The sequence below is a fragment of the Crotalus tigris genome, unplaced genomic scaffold, assembly GCF_016545835.1.
Source record: "Crotalus tigris isolate CLP2741 ecotype Arizona unplaced genomic scaffold, ASM1654583v1 scf7180000017977.1317863, whole genome shotgun sequence".
Lineage (NCBI taxonomy): Eukaryota > Metazoa > Chordata > Lepidosauria > Squamata > Viperidae > Crotalus > Crotalus tigris.
This window is the reverse complement of record NW_024096755.1, coordinates 689,310-709,504: the sequence shown is the minus strand read 5'-3', so window position 1 is coordinate 709,504 and position 20,195 is coordinate 689,310. Positions and strand designations below refer to the sequence as shown.

Here is a 20,195-nt window from a genome sequence, read left to right as displayed (position 1 = left end):
TGGATAGGGTTTCTTATACACAATTACTTAGATGGGATGGTCAAAATTGGCAGTTAAAATCTTTGGAAGATTTAGTACATGAAAATATAACCTATTCATGGTTTCAGTACAGACAAATAGTGGATAGATGGAAGATGGATCGTAACATGGGCTTGCTCAGAGAAGATGAAAATTTTGTTAAACAAGTAAAGGATCAAAGGCGAACTCATATTAAGAGAATTTATGGGGTTCTAGTGGAACTGGACTCAGAATCAGAATTAATCAAAGATTGTATGATTAAATGGGCACAAAATTTTGGTGAACCAGTTCTACTGGATACCTGGGAAACTATTTGGGTGAGGAATGTTAAATTTACACAAGCCCAGAATTTAAGGGAGAATTTTTATAAAATGTTTTATAGATGGCACCTTGATCCAAAAAAAATGTCTCTTATGTATCCCGACTTACAGCCTAAATGTTGGAGATGTGGTTGTTTGGATGCCACTTATTATCATATTTGGTGGTCGTGTAAAAATATAAAAGCCTTTTGGATTAAGATATGGTGGAATATTCAAATAATTTTTAGAAAGAGGGTAAAATTCACTCCACAATTATTTTTGTTAGGTATTGTTACTGATTGTGATGCTAAGGAGGTTATATTGATGTTAAATTTGATTACAGCCGCAAGGCTGTTAGTAGGGCAATACTGGAAGAAGGAATCTTTGCCTACCTTGGTTTTTTAAAGTTTCTTATCTGGCGGAAATGGCAAAGATTTCGGCTTTCTTAAAGGAGCAATCGCAAGAGAAATTTTTTGATGTATGGGAAAAATGGATAAATTTCATACAATATAAATTGGATATAAAAAATATCATTTAGCTTTTCAATAATTTGTATATAAATTTTGATATTTTATAGATTGTACTTTTTTTCTATCTCTTTTCTTCTTTCTCTTTTCTTTTTTTTATTATTATTTTTTTTTCTTTGAACTACTTTTTTTTAATATATACTCATGCTTTTTTATATATATTTTATTGTTAATCATTTTATAAGTTGTTTATGTAAGCTATTTAGATATACTCATGATCTATATTTTTTCAATTTCTTTAAGATTCTTAAAAAATTTAATTAAGCCTATATTCAGCTTTGGGAAGGTCGGGGGGGATGGAGGGGGTGGTTTGGGGGGGTGGGTGAGGGTTGTTTTGTTTTTTGTTGTTGTGTTTTCTGTTTTTTGTAAAAACATTTAAAAATTTCCAATTAAAAAAAAAAAAAGAAACCAGACCATGTTTTGACAACAACAGTCATCCATCCAAACAACCCAAAACCAGACCATGACTCAAAGGCAACCAAACGAACAAATACCATTTGCATCACACAGACAATACAAGGACTATGACCAGCAGCAACAACCAGCCAATCAAACAACCCAAAACCAGACCATGACTCAAAGGCAACCAAACGAACAAATACCATTTGCATCACACAGACAATACAAGGACTATGACCAGCAGCAACAACCAGCCAATCAAACAGCCCGAAACCAGACCATGACTCAGCAACATCCGGACAAATAATATCCACACCAATTTACATCACACAAAAAGGTATTTAAAGGCCACGGCTCTGACAAACGAGCACAATTTAAAGCGCACTGAAGATGTCCCCCCGAATGGAGACAAAACATTTGCAGCCAAATTGCCAAGCTCAGAGATCAAACCAACAACCAATCCGAGCTACTAATATTCAAACACATCTCAAACAATCTTAACTGACAACGTCCAATTTACATTATGGCTTGGTAGTCAAAAAAATTAGTGCATTATAACTACAGGGTGGAAATGTACTAGATACACAATGCAGCTTTTTCTTCCGCAAAAAAAATCTTAGGATGATTCAGATTTAGCAGTCTACCCCAATATGGCATAATGTGAGGGTCTCTCAAACTGTGAAGCATGCCTCCCTTGTGTAATTTAGCTAGGGTTCAAGGGAAGCGTTAAGAGCCTTTTAACTACATATTTGCAATAAGCCCACCTAGTTAAAAGTATTTTCATTGTTCTTTTGGGTTCGTTTTGGTGTTTGGATTTTTGGGACAGGGATGTACATGAGAATTACATTAAAGGGAGATGTGATAACAAAAGGTTTAATAAGCCCTATTTTAGGTGTACAGGAATACAACTCCCATTTTTTTACACATTTCTTAATAATTCAATGATTTGTAATATAGCACAACTAGGGAAATGATGGGGATAAGTGGTTTAATTTTCTCACACTTGAATCAAGGTGGCATGCTGCTGCAAAGCACTGAGAGGGCCAAAATCTTGGTTATGCAGCCCAGGGCCAAGAAACTCCAGGTTGCATAATGGGGGTCTTTATAGACACCACAAATTCCCTTCTCAAGATGGCAGCCACCTTCCCACGTAGTTACGTATAAGGAGACTTGAACTTGACTTTTGAACCAATTTTAGCTCGGAGGGACGTAAAACGGAAATTACCTCCCATTTTATGAGGAAAGGAATTCTCGCTAAGATTCAGTGTTAAGAACATACAAAAAAGATTAAAGGCCTCCCCAAAAACACAAGCCCTGGCATAAAAAAAAACCCCCAACCCGAAGACAACTTTAATTTCCGCATTCAAACGGAAGCGACCATAAAAAGCAGCCGAGTCACGAAAGAAAGCACTTGAAAGGTGGCGCTGCTTTAAACCGCGATGACCTTCCCAAACTGGCAAGACTTCAAAATGCCTTTCCCAAGATGGCAGCGAACGCTTCCGTGTCGTTGCGCCATGTTTTCTTCCGGTGGTTCCTTCCGCGAGTTACTTCTATCGGCCCGTCTATGGTTTTTTTTTTTTCCGACCGAAAGCCGTAAGGCGAGTCTCGAATGGGGCGCATGCGCCACGGTGCTCTTTTCTTCCTTCCCCCCCTAAACCGGGTTGGGTTATACCGAGATTGCAGTGCATGTTGGGAAACCGGGGGTTTTGCTGCTTTTTCCTCTCTGGGGGGTCTGGGCCGAGGCTGCATCTGCAGAGATGGTGAGTCGGGGGGGGGGGCAGCCGCCTGTGGGAGCGGGGTCGGGCCTGATGTAGTAGCAGTGGGAAGGCAAGAGCGACCGCGACCCTCCTGGAATCACCGTTCTCGCTCCTTTCCCTTTCTTTCTCCTCCCCCCCGCCCTTCCATGGGATGCTCCTCGCTCCCCCCCCCCCTTTCTCATTTCTTCCCTGGCTCCGTTTTGTGCGGACGCGGTCCGGATCTCTTTCCCGACGCCCCAAAAGAGGCGGCTTTCGTGGTGGTTAGCTTCCTTCGGTCTTTCTCCTCCCATCCCCACCCCCGACGGTTTAATCGGGTTTTCCTCTGGTTCTGCCTCGGCCATCCAGTCCGCTCTATCGTCCCAACAGCCCTGCCAGGTAGGCTCCGAGTAGTAGGGTTGCGGGGCAGAAGCAGCCCGGAAGTTTTACGCGATAAGGAAGGCGAGGTCTACCCCGGTGCTGTTGGTGAAGCTGGGCTGTCTTGATGCCTCTCCTCGCCCCATCTTGGGACTTCCAAGACGCTGCCTCGTTATTCCTTTGCAGTCGTTTGTTATTCCTCGCAACTCGTCTGTTTGTTCGTTTGATAAAGCGTTGGTTGGTGGCTTTTTCAAAGGCACACAGAACAGACTTTGGTTAGAAAGAGGATAAGTTTTAGCTTGGACGGCTTGATCTCCAAGGAAGTTAAGAGAGGCTTCTGAATGCTTTTGCATCCAGGCTGCTTTGAGCAAAAGGAAAGGTATAGAAAAAATATGTGTTTCAATGTGCAAAAAACTCCGAGTAAAAGTACTCAGTATACCAAACTACCTAATAAACCAAATTGGCTCTTACAGTGTTGGAAACTTAACTCTAAACTTCTAGGTACTTTTACTCTCAAGGGCACAGTACAAAAAGGCTACATGAAACTGGAAGCCACCACCTCCTAATAATTGAGCCTAGTCAGTTTTCTAGTTTTTGACTTTTACCCTATATTCTTCCTTTAAGATGCTCTCCAGAAGCTTTGGACTTCAACTCCCATCACCCCTTGGTGAGCTGGCCCTCTGGCATTGGGGGAAGTGTTAACAAAAATATGTAAAAAGACAAGTGGATTGGATTGTGTCTTGTGAAAGAAGCACCATTACTGTTTATCTAAACTTTTTAAAAGGATGTATACAAGAAGGAAAAAAAAATATGATATGAGGGTAACTTGCAGTAATCTAAATTTAATGAATTAATTGGAGTTGGAATTTTATTGGTCTGAAAGTAAACTTTAAAGCAGAGGTTCCCAACCTTTTGGGCAACAGGGACCAGTTCCGCAGAGAAAGGTTTTTCCACCGACTGGAGAGTGCATGGTTTTGTGTGCTGCCTGCATCCCACGGATGGGGCTTTGCTTGTTTGTGCGGCCCGACTGCTGGCATGCCATGGACCCGTACTGGTCCATAGACTGGGGGTTGGGGACCCCTGCTTTAAAGTACATATACTAAGAGGAAGTTTTAAAAAAGAGGTATTCGAATGTTTTAATTTTAGAAATGTTTTTAGAAGAAAAGCTTGGTTTTTTTAAAAAATGGATGAAAAAAATATTTTTCCCTTTAAGATTAAAGAATCTGAAAGAATACAGGGAATTTTGTTAATATAAATGGTGATAGCTTATAAAGAGTATTAAGTGCAAAACATTATTTCAATAGCCAGAAAGAGAAAACAGTAATGGTTGAATTTATTGTTCTATTCAAAGAGGAGAATATGTTTTTTATTTGGATATCACTTCTGGATTTTGTGCTTCTGATGGTTTTGGTTTTGCCAATTGGATAGATTTGGTGTTATAGAAATGGCTACGGTAGTTATATACTAATGTGTAAAAGTAAAAAGTTGAGGTTGTAATGTTGTTATCTTGTACTGTGCTAAAAAGAGTCATAAGTCAACACCTTTTTCTTCCCTCAATTTTCCCCCCCTTTTTTCTTCAATTTCCTATTTTTATTTTTATTTGTATTTTATACATTGATAAAATAATGAAAGTTATATAAGAAACTGGGTGACCTTGGGCTGATTACTCTTTCAGCCCTAGAAAAGGCAATAGCATATAGGTATTTATCCAAGCAGTTTCTAAGAATCAGACACAATTGAACAGAAATAAAAATAGACATATATTAAGACTGAAAGTGTAAGAGACTCACTTAAAGTTACCCATGAATATCCTGTCTGAGGAGGAATTTGAGCTTGGGCTCTGTTATGGCCTACTAGATACATAAACCCTAATGTCATGATTTTGGATATGATTTAATCTGTAGCCTGCCTTTCCTCACCATATTAATTTTCACCTTTATTATTTTTATAAATAACTCAAGACAGCTAATACTCTTTTATCTTCCTATTTTCTTCCAATAACAACTTGTGAGTTGTTACAGAGAAGAGCAACAAAGATGATTAGGGGACTGAAGGCTAACGCATAGAAGGAAAGGCTGCTGGAAATGGGTATGTCTAGTTTAATGAAGAGAAGGACGAGGGGGGACATGATAGCAGTGTTCTAATATCTCAGGGGCTGCCACAAAGAAGAAGGAGTCAAGCTATTTTCCAAGGTGCCTGAAGGCAGGACAAGAAGCAATGGATGGAAACTAATCAAGGAGAGAAGCAACCTAGAACTAAGGAGAAACTTCCTGACACTTAGAACAATTAACCAGTGGAACAACCTGCCTCCAGAAGCAGTGAATGCTCCAACACTGGAAGTTTTTAAGAAGAGACTGGACAGCCATTTGTCTGAAATGGTATAGGGTTTCCTGCCTGAGCAGGGGGTTGGACTAGATGACCTCCAAGGTCCCCTCCAACTTTATTATTATTATTATTATAGTTGACTGAAAGCGACTGGCCCAAAGTCACCCATCTGGCCTTCATGCCTAAGGTAGTAGTAGAATTCATAGTTTCTAGACCAAAGTGGCTCTCTACATCACATCTCATCTCTATAGCCTACCTTTTTCCTCTTACAACAAATCTGTGAAGTAACAGGGATTGGGAGGTATTTACAAACCAGAATCAACTACACCGCTTTTCTGGCTTAGGCTGGATTGAATCTGCCTCTCTCCAGCTCAATGTCTGAACCTAAGGAGTGAATTGAAACTTGGTTTCTGTAAAATAGGGTGACTTAAACATTAGCTAAGGAAGCTTATCCTTTATGATGGAGAGAAGTTAAGTTGCCAGGTTTTTTGCATTCTAAATGGGCAAGTATCTAAACTAACTCTTGAGATTTTTACCTCAAGTAAAAGAATTTTGGATAACTTCTGAAATAGGACACAAACCCCATAAAATAATAGTTTGGGGAATCTTGCTAATGTGAGAATCAGAGTTGCTAATATGGGATTGCATTATATATGAGAACTGAACCATTGCTTTATCAGAGCTTTTCCCAAATTAGTGCTATCTAGATATACTGGACTACAATGCCTACCCATTCTGTTGTTATTCCTACTGGCCATGAACGATGGGAATTATCAGCCAAGACATATGAAGAGTACCAGGCTCAGGAAGCTTGAATTCTCTAAAAATCTATTTGGAAGATCTAGCACCTGTGATTCCTCTGCCAGGTGACTTTTATTAGATTCACAAATTGTAGTAAGCCAAGGTTTGTTTAACAAATGAATTAATTGGGTTTGCCCAGTATACTTACCAATTGAGATCTAATATGTTATATATTATCTTTGGTATCTATGGAGGGTCTGGTAGCATTCTATAGATTGGAGTGCCTTCTATAGATTTTAGCTGGTATGCCCAGCTGCATATCTACGTAGAGAGGAACAATTTTGCCATAGTCATTTGTGGTCCTGGGTTCTGTCTGGAGAAGACAGTTGTAATTCTCTGTATGTGGTTTAATAGACTACCTGCATCTATAAAAACTCACCTGAGTCTTAAAGAAGGCCATAAGAACTAGTCACATGGTTATTAGTTGGCAAGTATGAAAGATAGGATTGTAGTATATTGTGAAAATTGTTGTTCAATGGTGTCACCCTTGGGAATGCCTGAAGAAGGATTACCTTTATTACAATCTTAGCATTCTAAGGTGTTAAGCTGGTTGTAAATGATAGTGCTAATTTTAGTATACAATTGTTAATCACTGCTGTTTTATTTATAGCAAATCTCAATTGGCTGACCCCCAGAAGACCTCAGAAGCAACAACAAAAACTGAATTTAGGCCACTTTTTCAAACAGTGGACTTGTCTGTTGCTTGGCAAATCAATCTGAACAAAATACATATATTTTATGTTTATTACGTAAGTGTGGATGGAGCAAACACTTGGGAATAATTCCTCTAAATTGTTCTGTAAAACATAGGTTGTACTGTACTTTATATCTTATACTTTGGAGAATAATTGTCAGTCCTACATACCAAGTTGTAGTTTTCCCATGGAACCTTGTATAAAACAATGTCATTATCATTATTGATAGTGATGGCTTGTTTGGATAAAACTAAGAATGCTACAGATCATCTTTTGCCCAACAGGATGTCTTTCTAATGATCCGACGTCACAAGACAACTATCTTCACAGACGCCAAGGAGTCCAGTACAGTGTATGAGCTGAAAAGAATTGTGGAGGGGATTCTTAAGAGGCCTCCAGAAGAACAGAGATTATACAAGGTAGGAAGAGTTTATGATAGAAAGTACTGTACTTTGGGACTTTTCTAATAAATTACAGCATTACACCAGGGCCCGCTGTTTACTAAATTAGTATATCAGTGCTCTCTTTGATCATTTATTATTAGTCTAACCAAACTGCTGCTCTTAGGAGAAACTCTCATCTGAGATCTTACCCTGTTATCTTTCCAGAAGGCTATGAACACCTGACTCTTCCCCTAAGCATTGGGTTAGAATAGCAGTTGAGCTGTAAGGATAATAGGTTGGTACATGGGGGAAGAATATTTTTGTTTTTAACTTTTTTTTTAATAGATTGTTATGAGGTGCTTGACATTGTCATATGAAACAGGTGACCATATATATCCTGTAAATACTTGGTCTGCAGCACCCAGAAATCCCAATCACTCTTAATTGCATTTTTTAGCCTATAGAATTTCTAGGAGATCTGCCTTTTTTTTTCCACTGCTTGGTTTGAACCAAATTATAAGGAACAAATCAGTCATTAGCTGATTCTGATGGTCTTTTGGAGTCCTACTTTTCAGGGGAAGAAGATAGCCCTTAGGCTTCTGGATTTTGCTAGTCCTTATCTCTGTACTGAGTAGTTTGGGAAGTACATCTAGGGCAGGCATGTCAAACTTGCGACATCACGTGACATCACACAACATATCATGACTTTCCCCATTGCTGGCAATGGGGTGGGCACAGTTTCAGCACGATTCATCCGGCCCGCGGGCCAGCAGTTTGACATGCCTGATCTAGGGCCATGGCCTGCAGCTCTATGTAGTATGTTTTAATGTTGGAAGTAGCCCTCTCTGATCTTCATATGTTGCTTAAAAATCCTATACAACAGACACCTGGGTATCTCTTCAGTGGAATAAATTCATAACCAGCCATCAAACAATATCCATGTAAAACATCAAGCAATTAACAATCCACAGAGCTGTATCAGGTATACCAATACAATTGGTTCACCACACACCTAGTCCTTTGTCCCATCTAAGAAACTGTTTTTCAGCATGCCCTGGAAAATTAGGGATTAAAGAATCCTTAGAATTAGAGCTCTAACCTCATATTTCATTTTTTTTTAGTAAGATCAGAAATAGAATCAAGAAGTGAGATAGCAAATGGTTTCCAGTGCATTACTGGTTTGCAAGTAGAACAGTTTTAGTGGGGGGGGAAATACAGACTCCTTACTACAGGTATTCCTCGACTTACAACCACAATTGAGCCCAAAATGTCTGTTGTTAAGCGAGACATTTGTTAAGTGAGTTTTGCCCCATTTTACAACCTTTCTTGCCACAATTGTTAAGTGAATCACTGCAGTTGATAAGTTAGTAACCCGGTTGTTAAGTGAATCTGGCTTCCCCATTGATTTTGTCAAAAGGTTGCAAAAGGTGATGTTGGGACATAGCAATGGTCATATAAGTTTGAACAAGTTGCCAAGCATCTGAATTTTGATCACTTAATCATAGGGATGCTACAGCGATCGTAACTGAAAAATGGTCATAAGTCACTTTTTTCTGTGCTGTTGTACCTTTGAATGGTCACTAAATTAACTTATAAGTCGAGAATTACCTGTATTCTATCCTTTACCCCCAACTCTATTGCAATTCAATGTGCATATCCTAAAGCAGGGCTTTTCAACGTTTTCACCCATTGTACCACTTTTCGGATAAGGCAATATCCAAGTACTACCAGTCACCCAGCAAGGTATCAAAAACTTGAACCCCCCCCCACAAAAAGAAAAAATGAGAAAGTACAGGTAGTCCTCGACTTACAACAATTCGCTAGTGACTGTTTGAAGTTACAAGCGAATTATGACCATTTTTCACACTTATGACTGTTGCAGCATCCCCAGGGTCTTGTGATTTACATTCGGGTGCTTGGCAACTGATTCATACTTATGACGTTCACAATATCCCAGGGTCATGTGATCAATGGTGGGGGGGCATGGCCAGCTGATCACTCAGGTTGTAGGGTGCCTGTGGGGGGGAATCCATGAGTCTCTGGTGGAGGGGGATGCGACTGGGGCAGGTGCCTGCCTTCCTTCCCTCCCTTCTCTCCCATTGTCCCTTCCTTCTTTCCTTTCCTTCATCTCCCTTTGTCACTTCCTCCTTCCCTCCCTCTCTCCCATTTCCCCTTCTTCCTTTCCTTCACCTTTGTCCCTTCCTTCTTTCCTTCCTTTCCTTCATCTCCCTTTGTCCCTTCCTCCTTCCCTCCCTCTTTCCCATTGTCCCTTCTTTCTTTCCTTCACCTCCCCCTTTGTCCCTTCCTCCTTCCCTCCCTCTTTCCCATTGTCCCTTCCTTCTTTTCTTCACCTCCCTCTTTGTCCCTTCCTCCTTCCCTCCCTCTCTCCCTGTCAAGCCCCTGCGGGCTCAATATGAACGGGTGGGGGAGGTGTCCAGGACAACATGCAGGGCGGCAAAGGAGACCAGCGGCCAGCGCCATTCTACCTGGCAGCGTGGATGCATCCCAACCAACAGCTGAGTGGCTCCTACTCTTAGCTGCCGAACAGCTGATGGGCGGGAGGCCGAGGCAGGGAGTCAAGGGCCGATGGAGTGGCTTGAAGCTGAAAGGCCGCCGAACAGCTGATGAATGCGAGGCCTGGAGCACAGCCGAAAAATGCTCATGGGACTGGAAGGCTGCAGCACTGCAGCTCCCATTGTCCCTTCCTTCCTCGTTCCTTCGTCCTATGCTACGCCACCCAGACCCAACCTGGTTTTGGCAGGCACAACACATCACGGCCCTGCCTGCCAAAGGCAGAGAAGAGCACACAGTCAGGGCGAGGATGTGGCCAGTTCACCTCCCGTTTTCAGGCATGTACATTACGAACTGGCTACTTCTCCCAGTCATTTTTCCCCTGAAGCAGAGAGTCGGAGAGCTGCATCGCTCTCGCCGTTTGGGCCCTCTACTTTTACACTCCGGGAGCAGCTTGCCTTTCAAACCTCCGATAATTAACGGAAGGGGAAACCCGCTGCAAAGGCGCATCTCCCAAAAAGATGGGGGGGGGAGAAAGGCGATCAGTCAGCCAAGAGCCCGGCTGTTTCAGATTTTAAGCCTGTGATACAGGCAACAGAGGCCCAAGCAAAGAAGGCGATCCAAGAAAAGGGAATAAAAACCTGCTTTCCTTTCCAGCAAACGTTACTTTTCCAAAACTTCCTTAAATGAAGAAGTGACTTTTTCCTGGCTTCTCCAGCCTTCCCGGGAAGGAAAAGATCAGCCCCGACCGGCTTTTGTTCCCCAAAGGCTATAGTCAATTGTTCGCTTGTCTGATTCAAGGGGCACACGGGCACCCCAAGACCCGCTCCAGGCCCCCACTAAGCCAGGATTCCCAGTTTGTAGAAAAGTTGAAGAGGGAGGGAGAAAGGCGATCAGTCAGCCAAGAGCCTGGCTGTTTCAGACTTTAAGCCTGCGATACAGACAACGGCGTGCCCTTCTCCCATCCCGGAAGGGTCTATCAGGCTAGCGCTTGTTGTGAAGTAAGGAGGGGAAGGGTGATACGGATCCTGCTGACCTGTGTGCACGAGAAGAAGTCAATCCGATTGCTGCACAATGAGTCCTTGGGGAGGGCGGGGCCTTGCTCTGCACCTGTGCTCTTTGCGCGCCCCCTGCAGGGCACGTTTGGTAGGGTTTGTGCAGGCTGCCACCAAGCAGCATGTTTTCCACAAACAAGTGAGCTGGGAAGGAGCAGAGCGGGGGGGGGGGGAGGAAAGTGACACGGGGGAGGAAGGTGACGCGGCGTACCACCAGTAGTACGTGTACCACTGGTGAAAAGCCCTGTCCTAAAGAACTTGCAGTATAGTTCCCTAATTTCCTGGTTTTAATTACTCATCTAAGTAGTAGTAGTTCCTGATTACCATATTTTTTTTTAAGAGACTTCTCTTGCATTCTGGTGCAAATTACCCCATTTTTTAGGATGATCAGCTGCTGGATGATAGCAAAACCCTTGGAGACTGCGGCTTCACCAGTCAGACAGCACGGCCACAGGCCCCAGCAACAGTCGGCTTGGCTTTCAGAGCCAGTGGTAAGTGAAGTTGTTGCATGCTTCTTGAAACCAAAGAAACACAACATTGTCATTGAAGATTCAAAGCCTACGACAATGAAGTGGTTTATACTGATAACTGAAGGGAATTGACCAAATTTGCCTTTGAAGGATATTCTGTGCCTGGGATGCTTTCTTTGAAAAGATCCACTTGCAATGGCATAATGCCACACCTAAGCCATGTAGAGCTTTTAGCACATGGCATTTTAGAGCCAAATCTGGTCCAGGAGTTCCCGATCATTGGCTAACTAATCATGCTGAAAATTGGCAACAACAGATGTCTATTATTTTGCACTGAGGCAAGAAATATACACAAACTATAGTAGAACCCTTGAAACAGGCTTAAGGTAGTTTTTATAATACAGCTAGTCCTCAATTTATGACCACAGGTGGGGCAGGGATTTCTGTCACTAAGTAATATGGTCATTAATGAGTCATACCTGAATGTATGACCTTTTTTGCCATAGTCATTAAGTGAATTGTTAAGTGAATCCAGTTTCCTCCAAAGACTTTGCTCATCAGAAACCTCCTACAAAGGTTGCAAATGGTGATCACATGACCCCGGGATGTTGCAACCATCATAAATTCATGCTGGTTGCCAAGCGCCCAGATTTTGATTATGTGAAGTCATGGATGCTACAATGGTTCTAAGGGTGAAGACTGAGCCTAAATCACTTTTTTCAGTGCTATTGTAACTTCAAACAGTTGTTAAACGAATAGTTGGAAGTTGACGACTACCTATGAAATCTTGTACTTTTCAGAAAGGGGGGGGAGAACGACCATCCCAGCCATTTTTACATAATTGCTTCATTAGCTGCACCCCTTTTACCCCTCGTATAAAAAAATACAGCTCCCAGTGGTCTAATCCTGTTCCAGAGACTTAAATTCTCAGAAATAGAGTAGACAACCCAGAATCCCTTAAGCACTAGAGTGTGATTTCCTCAAAGCAACAAGTTGATGAATTTTAACATATGTCTCCCTCACTGGATTGTAAGCTTCTCAGCTACAATAATGTGAATTATTGTAAAATGCTTTGTGCAAGGTTGTTTTTATAAAACATTTGGAATCTTCAGGTGGTCCAGAATCCAGCTGCTAACTGTAATCACGATTGATGATAGATTTTATTAAAACACCACCTCTGTGTGTGTGTGTCCCCTCCAAAACAATTGGATGAGATGGTTGTAACCTATAAAGCCATATTAAGTCATGATGGCCCCCATATTGTTAACCATGTGGGTATCCCTTTCAGGGAAAATTAATTTTATTTTGACAGGCCTTTAGTGAATAAATAGAATAATGTTTTGAACTCAAAATAGTTGTTAAAGAGTTTGAAATCAATTGTTTAGGTCAGTTTGAAAATTTATTTATTTATTTATATCTTGCCTTTATTATTTTTACAAATAACTCAAGGCAGCGAATATATTCCCTTAACTCTATTGCCTCTTAACTCTATTTCAAGTTTAAATTACTATTTTAAGCTCAAAATTGGTTATTGTGGACCACAGAACACTTCTGAATAGCTGGAACATTTCAAGCTGTTGAGCTTGAAATGGGTCGTTTCAAACTTGAAGTGTTTGAAATACAACGTATTTTGTACACTCTGACAAAGCACCATTAAAAGTAGAGCAGTATAAATACCCATTGAATTCATCCGCTTAATACTTAACATACCAAAGGCCTACATCATTTATTTGTTTTTATTCATAATTTTAGTTGCCTGGACTGTCGATTTTGGCAGAAAGATGGGCGTAAATATAGTGATTAAATAAATTTTATCTCAGATGGGAAACAAGCCACTGATTTTAAAAATCCTCATGTAGTTATAGAGAATGAAAGCAAATAGGGTTGCCTTTGGGATAACAACTATTTTTCCCCTAAGTTTGCAGGCAACCAAAAGAAAGGTATATTGATAATATTACTTACATCCAAGTATCATAGAATCATAGGGTTGACAGTGACCTTGGAGGTCTTCTAGTCCTATCTACTGCCCAAGGGAGGAACCTCAAACAATCTTGGACAAATGGTTGCCCAATCTTTTCTTAAAAACATCCAGTGACTCACGACTCCAAAAAGCAAGCTAGGCCACTGTTTAATAATTCTCATTGCCAGGAAATTCCTGCTTATTTGCAGGTTGGATCACTGCTTCTTCTACCCTCAAGTGCTATGGAGAAAGCACCTCTTCCCTGTGGCAACCCTTCAAATATTGGAATACTTCTCTCTGTTAAGCTTAATATAGCTTGTTCCTTTAGCCATTTTTCATAGAATTTAGCCTCCAGACCCCTTATCATCTTTGGTGCTCTTCTCTGCACACTTTCTAGGGCCCTAGCATCTTTTCTGCATTATGGTAACCAGAACTGGATGCAGTATTCCGAATGTGGCCTCATCAGTGTGAATGGTATAGAAATAAAATGGTTTATATGCTGCTTCTGAACCAGGTTTCTTTTATTGCACCAGTCCACAAGAGCCTTCACCTCTTCCCTATAAGCATCTTCATTGTCATCCCGGATAAGACCCACCACTGCTGTGTCGTCTGCATACAGTGATGGGAAAAATTATTTGATCTCCTGCTGCTTTTGTACATTTGCCCACTGACAAAGAAATGATCAGTCTATAATTTTAATGGTAGGTTTATGTTAACAGTGAGAGACAGAATAACAACAACAACAATCAGAAAAACGCATTTCAAAAAAGTTATAAATTGATTTGCATTTTAATGAGTGAAATAACTATTTGATCTGCTATCAATCAGCAAGATTTCTGGCTCCCAGGTGTCTTTTTATACAGTAACAAGTTGAGATTAGGAACACTCTCTTAAAAGGAGTGCTCCTAATCTCAGCTTGTTACCTGTATAAAAGACACCTGTCCACAAAAGCAATTAATCAGATTCCAAATTCTCCTCCATGGCCAAGACCAAAGAACTGTTCAAGGATGTCAGGGACCTACACAAGGCTGGAATGGGCTACAAGACAATCACCAAGCAGCTTGGTGAGAAGATGACAACAGTTGGTGCGATTATTCGCAGATGGAAGAAACACAAAATAACTGTCAACATCCCTCAGTCTGGGGCTCCATGCAAGATCTCACCTCATGGAGTTTCAATGATCATGAGAATGGTGAGGAATCAGCCTAGAACTACACGGGAGGATCTTGTCAATGATCTCAAGGCAGCTGGGACCATAGTCATCAAGAAAACAATTGGTAACACACTACGCCATGAAGGACTGAAATCCTGCAGTGCCCACAATGTCCCCCTGCTCAAGAAAGCACATGTACAGGCCTGTCTGAAGTTTGTCAATGAACATCTGAATGATTCAAAGAACTGGGTGAAAGTGTTGTAGTCAGATGACACCAAAATCGAGCTCTTTGGCATCAACTCAACTCACCGTGTTTGGAAGAGGAGGAATGCTGCCTATGACCCCAAGAACATCATCCCCACCATCAAACATTATGCTTTGGGGATGTTTTTCTGCTAAGGGGACAGGACAACTTCACCACATCAAAGGGACGATGAACGGGGCCATGTACCATCAAATCTTAGGTGAGAATCTCCTTCCCTCAGCCGGGGCATTGAAAATGGGTCATGGATGGGTATTCCAGCATGACAATGATCCAAAACACACGGCCACGGCAACAGAGGAGTGGCTCAAGAAGAAGCACATTAAGGTCCTTGAGTGGCCTAGCCAGTCTCCCGACCTTAATCCGATAGAGCAGTGGTTCTCAACCTTTTTAATGCTGCGACCCCCCAACCGGTCGTAAGTCAAGGACTACTCAACTGGTCGTAAGTCGAGGACTACGCAACTGATGCAGCACCGTTTGCAGAATGGGACTTTTGGCGGGCTCAGCAGGGCAGAGACAGCCTGGACAATTCCTATTGGCTTTTGAAAGCCAATAGAATTAGACTCTATTCAAGAGAGTCTATTCTATTGGCTTTCAAAAGCCAATAGAATAAAAGGGAGTAGCACAGCTAAGGAAAAGGGGAAAAAATGGCGGACTGCGTTGTATGGTGACCCCTGTGAAATGGTTGTTCGACCCCAAATGGGGTCCCGACCCACAGGTTGAGAACCACTGCGATAGAGGGAGCTGAAGGTTTGAGCTGCCAAACATCAGCCTCAAAACCTTAATGACTAGGAAAGGAGCTGCAAAGAGGAGTGGGACAAAATCCCTCTTGAGATGCGTGCAAACTTGGTGCCAAGTACAAGAAATGTCTGATCTCTGTGATTGCCAACAAGGGTTTTGCCACCAAGTACTAAGTCATGTTTTGTGAAGGGGTCAAATACTTATTTTACTCATTAAAATACAAATCAATTTATAATTTTTTTGAAATGCAGTTACTCTGCCTCTCACTGTTTATCATTAACATTATAGACTGATCATTTCTTTGTCAGTGAGCAAACGTACAAAATCAGCAGGGAATCAGATAATTTTTTCCCTGACTGTAGGTGTGAGCTGTTTATGTGCTCAACTAGTTTGCCATCGCTTTGGATTTCTCATGATCCTCATTTTTTATTTGGGATTTATAGTAGCCAATGATGTAGCATAAAATAGTACCGTTCCAAAATGATGGCTTCATGCATACCTTTCTCCTTCTTCAGAAGATGCCTTTGAGAACCTCCGCATCGATTCCTTTTCCAGCCCCCCAGAGCTCCCAGACGTGATGAAGCCCCAGGACTCTGGCAGCAGCGCTAATGAGCAAGCAGTGCAGTGAAGGATCAAGGCTACTGGAGTTTGCTGCACAACCCATGATATCCTTGAGCCCTCTTCCCCCAGCCTCATCTGACACGGAGAAAGATATGGCATCATCCCTTGTCTCTGACCCTGGTTTCCCGTTTAGCCCTCTTCCTCTAAGCAAGACTACATGTCGCCCTTCTAAACCCATCCTCACTCATCTGACAGAGCTGTTTTCACTTTGGTTTTGAAAATAATAAAAGGTCAGCTGTTTTTTTTCCCTTTTTGTCTTGCGTTGTATGCCTGTGCAATGAAATGGAAAGATGGCCCTGGGACAAAGAGGAGGCGATATCATGACAATTATTCTATAAACGTTTCTGCAATGATTATTCTGCTCATGTCTTTATGTCAAACTGTCTTTCCTGCTGTCTTAAACACAAAGACAGCTAACCTGTAGTTAAATACTCTGTCGACACCTTCTAAGGCAGGGGTGTCAAACTGCCGGCCCATGGGCCAGACGCATCACCAGAAACTGCGCCCACCCTATTGTCAGCAATGGAGAAAAAGCTCCGATACGTCACATGATGTTGTAAGTTTGATATATCTATTCTAGGGCAACCCCAAAGGTGTTTTTTTTTTCTTTCAAGAGGCAACTGGACTTCCTTTGTTTTTTCTTGAAAATGTTTCACTTCTCATCCAAGAAGTGAAAAAACATCTTCAAACAAAAACAATATCCAGTTGCCTCTTGAAAGGAAAAAAAAAAAAAGCACCTTTGGGACAACCATGACCTGGATGACTGAGAATCAGTCTTTTGAGGCAGCTTTCATCAACCTGTAACTTTTCATTGTGTTGGGATTCCATCATCTAATTTTTGTAGTCATATGAGAAAAAAACATCACTAGGAAATGTGAATTTCTTATTGCCTGTCAAGGTTAAGACAGACTCCTCATATCTTAGGTAACATTAGGCTCCTTGGAAACTGCTATATGTAATCACATGTCACTGCAACACTCATGCAATTAATGCTCTACTTCATGATAGGCAACCTGATGCCCTCTATGGCATCAGGACTTGGACTGCAAGTCTCACAATCCTTTGCCATTAGATGTGCTGGCTGAAGCTGATGGAGTTGATATTAAAATACTTAAGAGGGCATTCAATAGCCTACCCAAGCCTACTTTTTCACTGTAGTGTTGCTCACTTGCTCTTCTGACTTTTATGTTTTGCTAATTGTGCGATCTAGATTGCAAGCTGAGAGTTTAGTCTGTGACACCAAAGCTGATGACTCTAACCAAAAGGTGGCAATAGCAGCAATTTCTTGTAGTATCACTGTCTAGATGCAAGATAGGAGCTAGCTATTTTTTCTATATGATCTAAAGTGAAAGCATTAACCATTTTTATGGCCATGTCTCTGTCATTTTTAACTTTAGAAACCATCACCTAAAATTGCTTGGAGAAATCCAAGTTTCCTTTGACTGTGATATTTAGGTTCTTAAAAAAAGACAGCCAAACAAGGCCTATGTGAAATAATTTTAGATACTGATTAGTCTTTGAATAAAAGTACCCATATCCACGAGACAATGCAAAATAAATAGGTTTCAGATTTGAAACAGGAAAGAAATTGTGTTGTTTAAAATAACTATGAGTCATTAGCAGTCCTGCGTCACTGAAAAAAGCAGTGTCAAAAATGAAAAGGGAGGGTGAAGACTCAATGGGCTGGTTTATGTTCTCCTTAGGTTTCAGGCATCCTCCATTTAATTTTCGTAAGCAACAGGGCAGAATATATAAATGCAAGCAGCTTGGCCACAAGGGGGCACTAAATGTTTTTAAAAACCAGGTACTGTATAGTTGACAAAGCTAAGAGTGGAATAGAAGACTTAAAGGTCTCTACTTGCTTACTCTGTGATCTTATGCTAGCTCTCTGATCAAGCAAGCAACTCATTTAGCCCATTCCACAGCTTTGGTTAAAGATTAAATAGGATAATTTCAGGTATGCTGATTATCACATTTAAATTAAGGGCTAAGGACCAATGGGAAAAGATGAAATGTAATCTGGAATATGAAGGTTAAAATGTATTTTTTTTTAATGTTACCTAATTCTGTAAAGAGCTTGTGTTTCCTTTCCAAAGTGGGGAATACTAAAAGCATAGCTCAGAAAAAGTAATGCTTTATAAATCTACCATCTTTAGGGCACCATATGAGCTGAGAGGATTTGAAGGTTTTTTTAAAAAAACTGATTACCATTTTTACAAAGAGATCAGAGTAGCACATACGTTTCCTCTCCCTTCACAAAATCTCTACAGTGGCCATTTTAATTAAAACTACACTGAAAGCTATTTGCATCATCTCTGTGACCGCCAGGCTGTAGTGCTTGAACTCAGTATAACTAATAAACCAATTTTCCAAACTGATACTCATCCAGTGTGTTGGACTGCTATTCCTGAATCTCTTGACCTACCTAACAAGTAGTTCAATATCGGTGCAGGAACCAGCATGGTGGACATTGCAGCAACTGAACTGCTGTCTCCTGGCAACCATCTATTGAAACATAAAGACAATCTGATATTTTGTGAGAATTATAATGGGGTTACAGTTTTTCCTTGACCTGCTTACTAATCTCTCTTTACAGGTACTCAGCATATAAAAGTGATGAGAACTATAAAAGTGAAAGAGGACTGAACTTCTTCCTTAAATATGTTTTACTTTCTCTTCTGGAGATGTCTACCTATACCTATGTCTACTTATAAAGACTATTTTTCATATAGTTACCTATAGCGCAAAATTATTTTTATAATGCTGACTCCTGGTATCTCCAACATTTTCTATATTGGAGCTGACAATCTTTCACAGCATGCTGTCCAATGGAAGGCCATGTGATTTGCTTCAGGGATGGTTTACTTTTAAATGATATCCCCTAAAATGGGAAGCCATAATCTAATTGGACAACTACATTTTATTACCACGAGTTATGTCTATGTAATGAGACCTATGCTTAAGAATCTCAGCTATGTTGCCATAATTTGTATATATTTTTCTCCAAATAATAATTGAAATTGTTATGTAATTATTTCTTAGGACTTAGTTCACACATTACATTAAACAATGGTTTACTAAATGTCTATGGAGATTCTCAGTCATCCAAGTCATGGTTGTCCCAAAGGTGCTTTTTCAAGAGGCAACTGGACTTCCTTGTTTTTCTTTGAAGATGTTTCATTTCTCAGCTGAAGAAGCTTCTTGGATGAGAAGCGAAACGTCTTCAAAGAAAAACAAGAAAGTTTAGTGGCCTCGTGAAAAAGCATCTTTGGGACATGGTTTACTAAGTACACCACAACTTGCCTAGTATAAAAGCCAGCTATTGCCTCAAAGCCAACAAACCCGTGGCTTAAGCATATTGTATGAACTCAGCCTATGCCTACTTCCTTAGATGAAAACTTTATTTTGTCACATTTAGTCTAGAATTGAGTCAGGCAGCTGCTTTATGTAGATTATTCTCTGCAGAATTGTATTTGGAAAGCATGAGTTTGTTCTCAGTTCAAACTGCAACTGTTTTTTGACAGGCCATCTTACTTATTTAATGGTGAAGTTCCATTGCGAAGGTTATGATATTCTGAAGTCTGAGCCGTAAGAATTTCCACCAGTTATAAAAAGGGGGTTTTATTTGTATTTATTTATTTAAAACATTTATACAGCCACCTGTCATATTCCAAACTATGGGCAGCTCCCAAAATAATGAAGTTTCATCCTCTGTCATGTGCAACTAGCATCTGCCATTCCCCCACAACCTTGTCTGGAATTATCCATTTATGGTATTTTTGTGCAAATTACCATATAGTGTATGGAAAAATAAAACATGTTTTGCCAACCAGCACGCAAACTCTAGAACAGCCAACACTTCAT

At 40.8% G+C, this 20,195-nt stretch overlaps 1 protein-coding gene and 1 long non-coding RNA gene across 3 annotated transcripts; both read left to right on the top strand.

Annotated features, from left to right (window-relative positions):
• The first annotated feature begins 2,837 nt into the window (after positions 1-2,837).
• On the top strand, positions 2,838-16,580 carry ELOB (elongin B). 2 transcript variants are annotated; one of them, XM_039345834.1, is made up of 4 exons: positions 2,838-3,003; positions 7,460-7,594; positions 11,507-11,615; positions 16,229-16,580. In XM_039345834.1, exons 1-4 carry the CDS (start codon positions 3,001-3,003, stop codon positions 16,336-16,338), a joined length of 357 nt encoding a protein of 118 aa, XP_039201768.1. In that variant the 5' UTR covers positions 2,838-3,000; the 3' UTR covers positions 16,339-16,580. The 2 variants fall into 2 exon arrangements, with proteins under 2 accessions (XP_039201768.1, XP_039201766.1); XM_039345832.1 differs by having other exon boundaries at positions 2,846-3,003; positions 16,226-16,580.
• Positions 3,050-4,163, top strand: LOC120309040. The gene is made up of 2 exons (XR_005556986.1): positions 3,050-3,375; positions 3,979-4,163. It is a non-coding gene; the product is annotated as an uncharacterized LOC120309040 (long non-coding RNA).
• Positions 16,581-20,195: the final 3,615 nt, after the last annotated feature.